The sequence below is a fragment of the Oncorhynchus kisutch genome, linkage group LG5 (genome assembly GCF_002021735.2).
Source record: "Oncorhynchus kisutch isolate 150728-3 linkage group LG5, Okis_V2, whole genome shotgun sequence".
Classification (NCBI taxonomy): domain Eukaryota; kingdom Metazoa; phylum Chordata; class Actinopteri; order Salmoniformes; family Salmonidae; genus Oncorhynchus; species Oncorhynchus kisutch.
Genome location: NC_034178.2, coordinates 32,340,393 through 32,353,550, shown reverse-complemented (window position 1 = coordinate 32,353,550; position 13,158 = coordinate 32,340,393). Strand labels below are relative to the sequence as shown.

General features: G+C 44.9%; 1 protein-coding gene across 1 annotated transcript in view; it reads left to right on the top strand.

Moving 5' to 3' along the window:
- LOC109890167 (contactin-4) overlaps positions 1–13,158 on the top strand; it is a 38,137-nt gene that overhangs the window by 15,904 nt on the left and 9,075 nt on the right. Inside the window, exons 11-13 of the mRNA XM_020482139.2 lie at positions 9,806–9,933; positions 10,553–10,725; positions 12,938–13,055. Of these exons, the coding sequence (XP_020337728.2) occupies positions 9,806–9,933; positions 10,553–10,725; positions 12,938–13,055 (419 nt within the window). The remainder of the gene's footprint in view (positions 1–9,805; positions 9,934–10,552; positions 10,726–12,937; positions 13,056–13,158) is intronic.

The following is a 13,158-nucleotide window of genomic DNA, read 5'->3' as shown; positions in this document are numbered from 1 at the left end:
CATTTGTTATAAACTTATCCTTCCATTTATCGTTATTGTGATATTTCAGTCAATTTATAGAAATATGGAGAGAGAAAAAATTGCCCAGCTCTTAATGGTCCCTGATTAGTATTTCAGTCATGTGCAATTCAACCATTGTAGCTCTATTTCCCTTGGTTTCTCAGTCCATACACCCAGCTACAAGAGAGATGGCTCTCTAGTCCTGCTTTCATTACCTTTTGGAAATGTATTTTAGTGTTTCGATAGGATCTCACACATGGTGGATTTTCATGAAATTGAATACATAGAATGATCCTCTGGAGGAAGGATTTTTTACATGTTTTTTTAAACATTTGTATCTAAAAGCATAATTGAGAAATAATTAATCAAATTTGGCATATTTATGAGATTTTGGCCTCGCCCAGGCCTTCTTTAAGTCCATAATGTTTCATCTGTAGGTGCTACAAAGCAGAATTCGGTGGCAAACAAAGCTTTACTGCATGCTCTGTAATAGAGGTTGACCGATTATGATTTTTCAACGCTGATACCGATAACGAATATTGGAGGACCAAAAAAGCAGATACCGATTAATCGGCCGATGAAAAAATTTTGCTTTATTTGTAATAATGACAATTACAACAATACTGAATTAACACTTATTTTAACTTAATATAATACTTCAATACAATCTATTTAAATAATGCAAAAACAAAGTGTAGGAGAGGAACGTAAAAGTGCAATATGTGCTATGTAAGAAAGCTAATGTTTCAGTTCCTTGCTCAGAACATGAGAACATATGAAAGCTGGTGGTTCCTTTTAACATGAGTCTTCAATATTCCCAGGTAAGACGTTTTAGGTTGTAGTTATTATAGGAATTATAGGACTATTTCCCTCTATACCATTTGTATTTCATTAACCTTTGACTATTGGATGTTCTTATAGGCACTTTAGTATTGCCAGTGTAACAGTATAGCCTCCGTCCCTCTCCTCGCTCCTGACAGGGCTCGAACCAGCAACACAATGTGTCACGGTTCATGAATCCACTGCCTCCCTCTCTCTTTCTCTCTCTCTCTCTCTCTCTCTCTCTCTCTCTCCCGTGTTTGTGTGGGCGTGGTTCCCAATCTCAGCCTGATTGTCTGTGCCAGCTGGAATCACTTATCTTCCCTTTATATGTTCTGTAACCAGTGTTTCTTGTTGTCAGATCGTTGTTACTTCTCTGAGTTTGTGTCGTGTGTCCGTACTCATCTCTCATCGCCCTTGTGTGGATTATCTGCTGTGCTCCCTCCTACACATCCGGACACACTCCCCTGGATTTCTCAGCACGCTATCATCGGAAGATGCGCCCTAGTCCCTGGGTTGGATTCCGTCTGAGTAGAGTCAGTCTGTCCTGTTGCTGCTGTAAACTGTATTCATTAAACCATCGTTGCTTGCATCTTGCATCCGCCTCTGTATTGTCACAGAACGATCTGACCAGACCATGGATGCAGCGAGTTCAACGAGTCTGACCGAATTCATTTCCCGCAGTATCACGAGAATGGATCAACAAGAGGAGAACATCTCCAGCACAGGTCAGGCAGTACAAGGCCTTGTGACGCAGGTATCCCAGCTGACCCAACAATTACAACATCTGAGGGGTCTCGCTGCGCCACCTACACCGGCAGTTCAACCCGCCCCGCCAGAGCCGGATTCCCAGCTAGAGCCACGGCTACCGACACCAGAGGGTTATTCAGGTGATCCTGACTATTGCAGAGCTTTTCTTACGAGATGTTCCATGCAATTCTCGTTGCAGCCACGGACCTTCAACCGTGAACAGTCTAAGGTAGCATTCGTACTCACACTGCTATCAGGCAAAGCGGCTCTTTGGGGAACGGCGGTGTGGGCGAACCAGGACCCATGCTGCACCTCTTTCCAGACACTCTCCGAGGAGATGAGAAGGGTCTTCGATCGGGCCGTGGCGGGTAGGGAGGCGGCCAGACTACTCGCTGACCTTCGCCAAGGAGACCGTTCAGTATCGGAATACTCCATCCAATTCCGCACTCTGGCCGCAGAGTGTCAGTGGAACGAGGAGGCGCAGTGGGACATGTTCCTGCATGGGCTGGAGGACCGGATCCAGAAGGAGATTTATGTTCTGGACCTTCCCAGGAATTTAAATGGACTAGTGGAACTAGCCTTGAGGGTCGACGCTCGTCTGAGTCGTATTGGCCACCGAGCATGCCCTAACAGACCGTATAACGACACGGAGGGCTGGCATGCCAGCGGCGGGAACACGGCCAGTTCAGCCTCCGCTCACGAACCCATGCAGCTGGGGAGAGCTCGCCTCTCCCGGGAAGAGAGGGAGAGGCGGAGATCCCAAGGACTCTGTCTCTACTGTGGTAGAGCGGGCCACTTTATCCACTCCTGCCCGGTAAAAGATCAGGCCCGGTAGTAAGCTTGAGGCTACTATCGGGTGGTGTCACCACAGAGAAGACCTCATCATCTACTCTCCTCCCGGTAAGACTAAGATGGGCCACCCACACGCACGACACCCAAGCCTTACTGGATTCAGGAGCAGAGGGTAATTTCATGGACTTCAAGCTCGCTCACAAACTCCAGATTCCTATCACCTCACTCTCGCACAAGATATCCGTCAACGCTCTCAATGGTCAAGAACTCCCTAACATTTCTCACACCACTGAACCTATCACACTCATCACTTCTGGCAATCACACTGAGACACTATCATTTCTACTCATGGACTCACCCATTGCACCATTAGTTCTCGGCCACCCTTGGCTCACCCAACACAACCCCAGAGTTGACTGGGGTCATAACTCTATATCCATGTGGAGTAACAAGTGCCTTGAGTCCTGTTTGGTGTCTGCTTGTTCGTCTGTGTCTGATTCTGTGTTTCTAGAGGAGGCAGTGGATTTGTCTAACGTGCCCGTTGAATACCTCGACCTGAAGGAGGTGTTCAGTAAGTCCCGTGCTGCTTCTCTTCCTCCGCATCGTCCCTATGACTGTGCAATAGAATTATTGCCAGGTGAGTCTCCGCCTAAAGGCAAGTTATATTCACTCTCTGTTCCTGAGAGGGAGGCTATGGAGAGATACATCTCTGATTCTCTGGCATCTGGATTCATTCGTCCTTCCTCTTCTCCAGCGGGGGCCGGGTTCTTCTTTGTGGGGAAGAAGGACGGTTCTCTGCGTCCTTGCATTGATTACCGTGGGTTGAATAACATCACAGTGAAGAATACCTATCCCTTACCGTTGATGTCCTCAGCCTTTGAAAGGTTACAGGGAGCATCCGTGTTCACTAAGTTGGATTTACGGAATGCATATCATTTGGTTCGCATAAGGGGGGGGGACGAATGGAAGACCGCGTTTAACACCCCCAGAGGGCACTTCGAATATTTGGTCATGCCTTTTGGGCTATCCAACTCCCCAGCGGTTTTCCAGGCACTCGTCAATGACGTGCTGAGAGATATGATTGATCAGTTCATATATGTTTACCTGGATGACATACTGATTTTTTCTTCTTCTCTCCAGGAACACGTTCAGCACGTCAGACGAGTGCTTCAGAGGTTGTTGGAGAATGGACTTTTTGTCAAGGCGGAGAAATGCATTTTTCATGCACAATCCGTTCCATTCCTAGGTTACATCGTCTCGACTGAAGGTATTCGCATGGATCCTGACAAGGTTAAGGCTGTGGTGGATTGGCCAAGCCCAGATTCCCGTAAGGCCCTACAGAGGTTTCTGGGATTCGCCAATTTCTACCGGCGTTTCGTTCGCAACTTTAGCCAGATAGTCGCTCCTCTTACCGCCTTAACCTCCCCCAGAGTGACGTTCAGGTGGTCCGATACAGCCGAGGCTGCATTCACCAAACTCAAGAGCCGCTTTGTTTCGGCTCCCATCCTCATTGCTCCCGATCCCTCGCGTCAGTTCGTGGTGGAGGTGGACGCTTCAGAGGTGGGGGTAGGTGCGGTACTTTCCCAACGTTCCTCTTCTGACGACAAGATGCACCCTTGCGCGTTCCTTTCCCATCGGTTATCACCTGCGGAACGCAACTACGACATTGGCAACAGAGAGTTGTTGGCAGTGAAGTTAGCACTGGAGGAGTGGCGCCATTGGTTAGAGGGTTCGGGGGTACCTTTTATAGTTTGGACCGATCACAAGAATTTAGAATATATCAGAACCGCCAAGCGACTCAACTCCAGGCAGGCGCGGTGGGCACTCTTTTTCGGACGTTTTGACTTCTCTCTCTCGTATCGCCCGGGTTCCAAGAATGTCAAACCCGATTCCCTTTCTCGCATTTTTGACCATTCCGAACGCCCATCCACTCCCGAGTGCATCCTACCCGGGACCCTAGTGGTCTCCACACTCACATGGGAGGTTGAATCGAGGGTCAAAACGGCCTTAGAAGGGGTAACGCCTCCGCCCGGTTGCCCGCCTAATCGGTTGTTTGTGCCGGAGGGGTGTCGGTCCGATGTTATTCGGTGGGGACATTGCTCCAACGTAGCGTGTCATCCAGGAGTCAGCCGCACTAGCTTTTTGGTTAAGCAACGCTTTTGGTGGCCACTGATGGCTCGTGACATTCACAGTTTTGTCTTGGCTTGCTCGGTTTGTGCCACTGGGAAGACTTCTAATCGACCCCCAGATGGGTTACTCCAACCGCTGTCGGTCCCTTCGAGACCCTGGTCCCACATCGCGCTAGATTTTGTTACCGCCCTCCCGCCCTCCCAGGGCAAGACGGTTGTTTTGACCGTGGTGGACCGGTTCTCGAAGGCGGCTCATTTTATTCCCTTGCCTAAATTACCATCTGCCAAGGAGACAGCGGTAACTGTCGTGGATCACGTCTTTCGCTTACATGGCCTGCCGATGGACGTAGTTTCTGACAGGGGGCCCCAATTTGTGTCCAAGTTTTGGCAAGAGTTTTGTAGGTTACTGGGAGCGAGTGTCAGCCTGTCTTCAGGGTTTCATCCCCAGAGCAACGGTCAAACGGAGAGGGCCAACCAAGATTTGGAGAGAGTGTTGCGATGTTTGGTTTCTAAGAATCCCTCTTCCTGGAGTCAACAACTCTCTATGGTTGAGTACGCTCACAATTCGTTGCCAGTGGCAGCCACGGGTCTCTCTCCGTTTGAGTGTAGTTTAGGTTACCAGCCACCTATCTTTCCCAGTACGGAGTCCGAGGTCACTGTTCCCTCCGCTCACGCTTTCATCCAGAGGTGCCGTCACGCATGGAGCAGAGCCCGTGAGACTCTTCTCCGGGTGGGGGCGCGCACCAAGGCTAAGGCCGATCGCCACCGGTCGAAGCCTCCGGTATACGTCGTTGGCCAAAGAGTGTGGCTTTCTACTAAGAACATTCCACTCCGATCCGTTTCGAACAGGCTTGCCCCCAAATTTATCGGCCCGTTCAAAGTCACCAGGATCATTAGTCCGGTGGCGGTCCGGCTCAAGCTTCCTCCGGCGTATAGGAGAATTCATCCTACCTTTCATGTGTCTAAAATAAAACCTGTGTTTCAGGCACGCATTAACCCGCCGGTCCCGGTTCCCCCACCGCCACGACTTGTTGATGGGGAACCCACCTTTTCTGTCAATCGTATTTTGGACTCTAGAAGGAGGGGACGCGGATTCCAGTACCTGGTGGACTGGGAGGGTTACGGCCCGGAGGAGAGAAGTTGGGTACCTGCTAGGGACATTCTGGATCACTCCCTTATCGATGATTTCAATCGACAGGTAAATTCGCCTGGGAACGCCAAGAGGCGTTCCTAGGGGGGGGGGTATTGTCACGGTTCATGAATCCACTGCCTCCCTCTCTCTTTCTCTCTCTCTCTCTCTCTCTCTCTCTCTCTCTCCCGTGTTTGTGTGGGCGTGGTTCCCAATCTCAGCCTGATTGTCTGTGCCAGCTGGAATCACTTATCTTCCCTTTATATGTTCTGTAACCAGTGTTTCTTGTTGTCAGATCGTTGTTACTTCTCTGAGTTTGTGTCGTGTGTCCGTACTCATCTCTCATCGCCCTTGTGTGGATTATCTGCTGTGCTCCCTCCTACACATCCGGACACACTCCCCTGGATTTCTCAGCACGCTATCATCGGAAGATGCGCCCTAGTCCCTGGGTTGGATTCCGTCTGAGTAGAGTCAGTCTGTCCTGTTGCTGCTGTAAACTGTATTCATTAAACCATCGTTGCTTGCATCTTGCATCCGCCTCTGTATTGTCACACAATGACAACAGCCACCACATCGAAGCATCGTTACCCATGCAGAGCAAGGGAAACAACCACCCCAAGGCTCAGAGCGAGTGAAGTTTGAAACGCTATTAGCGCACGCTAACTAGCCAGCCATTTCACATTTCACACCAGCCTCATCTCGGGAGTTGATAGGTTTGAAGTCATAAACAGCGCAATGCTGGCAAAACGCATGAAAGTGCTGTTTGAATGAATGTTTATGCGCCTGCTTCTGCCTACCACCGCTCAGTCAGATACTTAGATGCTTGTATGCTCAGTCAGATTATATGCAACACAGGACACGCTAGATAATATCTAGTAATATCATCAACCATGTGTAGTTAACTAGTGATTATGATTGATTGTTTTTTATAAGATAAGTTTAATGCTAGCTAGCAACTTACCTTGGCTTACTGCATTTGCGTAACAGGCAGTCTCCTTGTGGAGTGCAACGAGTGAGAGGCAGGTCGTTATTGCATTGGACTAGTTAACTGTAAGGTTGCAAGAATGTATCCCCCGAGCTGACAAGGTGAAAATATGTCTTTCTGCCCCTGAACGAGGCAATTAAACCCACCGTTCCTAGGCTGTAATTGAAAATAAGAATGTGTTCTTAACTGACTTGCCTAGTTAAATAAAGATTAAATAAAGGTGTAGTAAAAAAATTAATTTAAAAAAATCGGCGCCCAAAAATACAAATTTCCTGAAGTTATGAAAACTTGAAATCGGCCCTAATTAATCAGCCATTCCGATGAATCGGTCGTCCTCTACTCTGTAATATGAGTAATATTTTCACATACTTCAGGGGTACGCGCAATGCCTTCGGGGGCACGTCAAATAAAAATGTGATTCACGTGACTTTTTTTATTCACATTTTCAAACAGTCCATTTATATTTTCCAACGGGGCTATACATTTGGGTGAGGTTTTTTTCTCACCTGAGCAGCCTCGTTTCATTGGCAAAACATTTAATTAAACCATCTAGTGTTCAGCGAAATAACAACGCAATGTCAAATACAGGTAGAATAGTCAAATAATTAACAACCAAACGTAGCGGCTGCTCATGTTGGTAACTGTACTGATGGCGCAAAAGCCATGACAGGGAGACATAGTTGAGTGGTAACGCGCGTGCAAACAGTTGCTCCCGACGCCACTTGGGTACACTGCAACATCCACCGAGAGGCTCTTGCTGCCAAGGGAATACCTGAAAGCTTGGAAGACATTTTGGACACTACAGTGAAAATGGTTCACTTTGTTAAAGCAAGGCCCCTGAACTCTCCTCTATTTTCTGTGCTATGCAATGATATGGGCAGCGACCATGTGACGCTTTTACATACAGAAGTGGCGCTGGTTATCAAGGGGCAAAGTATTGACACGTTTTTTTAAAATTGAGAAACGAGCTTAAAGTTCTTTACTCACCAGAATTTTCACTTGTCTGACCGCTCGCATGATGACAAGCTTCTCACACAACTGGCCTATGCGGCTGATGTTTTTTCTCGCCTGAATTATCTGAATCTAGGATTACAGGGACTCTCCGCCACTATATTCAATGTGCAGGACAAAATTGAGGCTATGATTAAGAAGTTGGACCTCATCTCTCTCTGTATTAACAAGGACAACACACTGGTCTTTCCATCATTGTATGATTTTTTGTGTGCAAATGAACACAAGCTTACCGACAATGTCAAATGTGATATAGCGAAGCACCTGAGTGAGCAGGTACTTTCCCGAAAAGCATGACACAAACAACTGGATTCATTATCCCTTTCTTGTCCTGTCTCCAGTCCACTTACCGATATTTGAACAAGAGAGCCTCATCGAAATTGCAACAAGCGGTTCTGTGAAAATGTAATTTAATCAGAAGCCACTGCCAGGTTTCTGGATTGGGCTGCGCTCAGAGTATCCTGCCTTGGTAAATCGCACTGTTAAGACACTGATGCCCTTTGCAACCACGTATCTATGTGAGAGTGGATTCTCGGCCCTCACTAGCATAAAAAAACTAAATACAAACACAGACTGTTGGTGGAAAATAATTTAAGACTGAGACTCTCTCCAATACAACCCAACATTGTAGAGTTATGTGCAACCTTTCAAGCACACCCTGCTCATTAACCTGTGGTGAATTATTCACAATTTTCGATTAACAAATAAGGTTTATATGTAAGATAGTTAAATAAAGAGCAGAATTATTGATTATTATTATGTTATTATTATTACTATTCCCATGAGCCGGGTTGTGACAAAAACTCACACTCATTCTTATGTTTAATAAATGTATCGTATAGTGTGTGTGTGTGGCAGGCTTACAATGATGGTGCTAGAGGGGGTGCTAGAGGGGGTACGCAGCTGGAGGTTGAATATTTGAAGGGGTACGGGACTATAAAAAGTTTGGGAACCACTGGTGTAGATGAAGGGGAGTCGACAAATTAAAGAAGGGTTTTTAAGCCTTGAGACAATTGAGAATGTGTGCCATTCAGAGGGTGAATGGGTAAGACAAAGTGTATATATCTATTTTTATAACCTTTATTTAACTAGGCAAGTCAGATATGAACAAATTCCTATTTTACAATGACTGCCTACCCAGGACAAACCCTCCTCTAACCCGGGCAACGCTGGGCTAATTGTGCGCCTTCCTATGGAACTCCCGATCACAGCCGGTTGAGATACAGCTTGGGATCGAACCACGGTCTGTAGTGACACCTCTAGCATGGAGATGCAGTGCCTTAGACCACTGTGCCACTCAGGAGCCTTATATTTAAGTTGCTTTGCACGGGGTATGGTAGTAGGTGCCTGGCGCACTAGGTTTGAGTGTGTCCAGAACTGCAGCGCTCCTGGGTTTTTCACACTCAACAGTTTCCTGTGTGTATCAGGAATGGTCCACCACCCAAACAACGTCTAGCCAACTTGACACAACTGTGGGAAGCATTGGGGTCAACACAGGCCAGCATCCCCTGTGGAATTCCTTCGACACCTTATAGAATCTATGGCCCTGACGAATTGAGGCTGTTCTGACGGGAAAAGGGGGTGCAACTCAATATTAGGAAGGTGTTCCTAATGTTTTGTACACTCAGCGTACGCCAACATCCCTCCAACGGACCATTCTATGGATTGTATTTTGTGAGCATTTCTAAAACCATGGTCTTTTTTTGTCCTGGTTACGTGAGGAATCACTCACATGTTGTATAACGATAAGGCTGCAGGTAAAGATTCCCATTAGTGAATCATCTCTCCCCGTTATGCTGCTCTCTTCTCCTTCCCCTGTCCTCATTTTGGCCTTAGTGTCCCGCTGTGTATCCTATTAAAATACGCATTTAATCTTTTGTGCTGTCAATAGCATGGCGACCCTACAGCAAATCTGTTCTGCTTCAACTAAGATAATTGCTCTCTGCAAATGTGCTTGTAGAGAATTCAATCTTCCAGATAATTACGTTTTTATTCATGAAATAGTTGTCATTCAAACTACAGCATGGATATCGGAATGGATGTGATATGAAAGTGTTGATATAATTGTATGCTTATCCTCATTTATCAATCACTAATATAGTATTTCAAATCCCTATATAACCCAGTGAGGGCTATCAAATCATTATTGATCCTGATAACGACAGCTGTCTGTTCTTTCATTCTTGTCAGACGGACCATCATGGGGGATGGAACTCTCCGTATCAGCAACATCAGCGAATCAGACGGAGGGAGGTACACCTGTGTGGCCAGGAACCCCTTTGGGACATCAAGCAGTACTGGTACTCTGGTGGTTAAAGGTACTTTTCCGGACACAGTTTTCACTACCTTTTAAGCAGATGGTTTAAACCTGTTTAGAGAAAGAAAAAAAATACTAAGCCAAGCATGAAATTGATAATGAAATGTATAGTTGTTTTATGTTCCTGCTGGTTTGACAGAAACATAACTCATCCTTGGTTTTGTCAGCTGTGAGTTATTGGTCACACAGCGGAGGGTAGAAAATCCCTATATCTATAGTAGTGAGGAGAGAGATGTTCTGTTCCATCCAAGTCAGACATTGCATGTTAATTTTAAAAGACCTGCTGCGGCATATTTCAATGTGGCTGTTCTAATAACTGATGGTTCTACATGGATTATTCATTTTTTTCCCTTAATTTGACACCATGATTGCATTTAGTTGAATTATTCAGTCTCAAGACTATATCAATAAAACATCATGAAAAAAACATGTAATAGGATTGAGAGGAAGACACTTCCCAATGGGAGCAATTTAAGATCAATTTGTTACATTAGTAGTAGGGGAGGCTGCCACTGCATTGAAACATCTTGTCTAAAGTACATTTTGTCCAGCAGCAGGTTTATATTCATATTCAAGGTAAACATGATCCTGTGTGTTTGTTTTTCTGTATTCTCAAATAGAGCCAACCAAGATAACAGTTCCACCGCTGAGTGTGGATGCCACTGTGGGAGAGAGCATCGTGTTGCCATGTGAAGTGTCTGGAGACTCCTCCCTGGGTCCCACCTTTAAGTGGTTCTTCAACGGCAAGCTCATCGATTTCAACAGACAGGACCACTTTGAGATGATAGGAGTGGTATGTACCTTCTATCTGTACTGTACAGGAGACAGCACACAGTAGTCTCTTCTCACAAGCTTCATAGCTTGGACAGTAAAAAGCAACACCTTATATGAACATGTTAGAATATTTACAACCTCCGCACACAAGCATCCTGAATTGTACAGTATCATTACACCAACACCTACAGTGCGTTCAGAAAGTATTCACACCCCTTGACTTTTTCCACATTTTCTTGTGTTACATTTCAAATGTATTAAATTGAGGTTTGGTGTCACTGGCCAACACACAATACCCCATAATGTCAAAGTGGAATTATGTTTTTACAAATTTTTACAAATTAATAAAAAAGGAAAGCTGAAATGTCTTGCGTCAATAAGTATTCCACCTCTTTGTTATGCCAAGCCTTAATACATTCCAGAGTAAATATTTGCCTAACAAGTCACATTAGTTGCATGGACTCACTCTGTGTGCAATAATAGTGCTTAACATTCTTTTTGAATGACTACCTCGTCTCTGTACCTCACACATACAATTATCTGTACGGTCCCTCAGTCGAGCAGTGAATTTCAAACAGAAATGTAACCACAAAGACCAGGGAGTTTTTCCAGTGCCTCGCAAAGAAGGGCACCTATTGGTAGATGGGTAAAAAAGCAGACATTGAATATCCCTTTGAGCATGGTGAAGTTATGAATTACACTTTGGGTGGTGTATCAATACTCCCAGTCACTACAAAGATACAGGTGTCCTTCCTGACACAGTTGCTGGAGAGGAAAGAAACCGCTCAGGGATTTCACCATGAGGCTATTGGTGACTTTAATACAGTTAAAGAGTTTAATGGCTCTGATAGGAGAACTGAGGATGGATCAACAACATTGTAGTTACTCCACAATACTAACCTTAATGACAGAATTAAAAGGAGGAAGCCTATACAGAATACAAATATTCCAAAACATGTATCCTGTTTGCAATAATGCACTAAATTAAAACTGCAAAGAATTTGGCAAAGAAATGCACTATGTCCTGAATACAAAGTGTTATGTTTGGGGCAAATCCAACACAACACATCAAACATTGTGGTGGCGGCGGCATCATGTTATGGGTATGCTTGTCATTGGCTAGAACTAGAGGTTTTTTTTTTAGGATAAAATAAACAGAATAGAGGTAAGCACAGGAAAAAATCCTAGAGGAAAACCTGGTTCAGACTGCTTTCCAACAGACACTGGGAGGCAAATTCACCGTTCAGCAGGACAATAACGTAAAACACAAGGCCAAACATACACTGGAGTTGCTTACCAAGACAACATTAACTAAGTGGCCTAGTTACAATTTAGAATTAAATCGGATTGAAAATCTATTGCTGTATAGTAATGATCAAAAACCAATTTGACAGAACTTGAAGAATAAAACAAAATTGTAATGTGCAAATATTAAACAATCCAGGTGTGCAAAGCTCTTAGAGACTTACCAGAAAGAGTCCTAGCTGTAATCGCTGCCAAAGGTGATTGTAACATGTATTGACTTAGCGGGGTGAATATTTCGGTGTTTCATTTTCAATAAATTTGCAAACATTTCTAAAAACATGTTTTCACTTTGTCATTATGGGGTATTGTGTGTAGATGGGTGAGAAAAACTCATATTTAATCCATTTTGAATCCCGACTGTAACACATCAGAATGTGGAATAAGTCAAGGGCTATGAATACTTTCTGAAGGCACTGTTCATCTCAGACAAGACTAAGGCATTTAACATGGAGACTTGGCCAGGTAAAACCTGTGGACATGAAGATTAAAACAACCAGTCTGTTGCTGATCTTATGAGTAAATCACCTGACACTCCAGTGAACAAAGGCACACAAATCTGTCTGCCTACAGGATTTATCCTCTGGTCTGCTGAGCACACAAAGACCCTGCACTAAAACGGCCTGTATAACACTGACATTTTCACTGTGAGCATCATTTGGCAGAGCTCTTAAACTCCAGGAAGTGTTTTTTTGTTTTTAACACAAGGAGTGTTGAAATCAGTGTCACTCCAATGTTCCTACCTGCTCTTTTCTCTCACTGCTACTGCAATAGCATACTTGGGATAAAAAAAATCTATCATAATGTATACTGTATAAGTGGTATGAAAGGTGCTACACAGCTGGAAAGAAATATATATTGAATGACTGTATTTCGAGACACTAGTATTGTTGATAAATTGCACACTTTTTCTGTTCTATTGTCATCAGGGATCAGCTGGTGATCTGATGGTCAGGAATATTCAGCTAAAGCATTCTGGGAAGTATGTGTGCATGGTACACACTGTGGTGGACAGTGTCTCAGCAGCAGCCCACCTGATTGTTAGAGGTACGCACGCACTTCCTCCCTGTGATGATACTTTGGTTTACTGGCATACTGTAGCACCCATAGAGATATACCATATCTAGGGTAGCACTCATCTAAAGAGGAA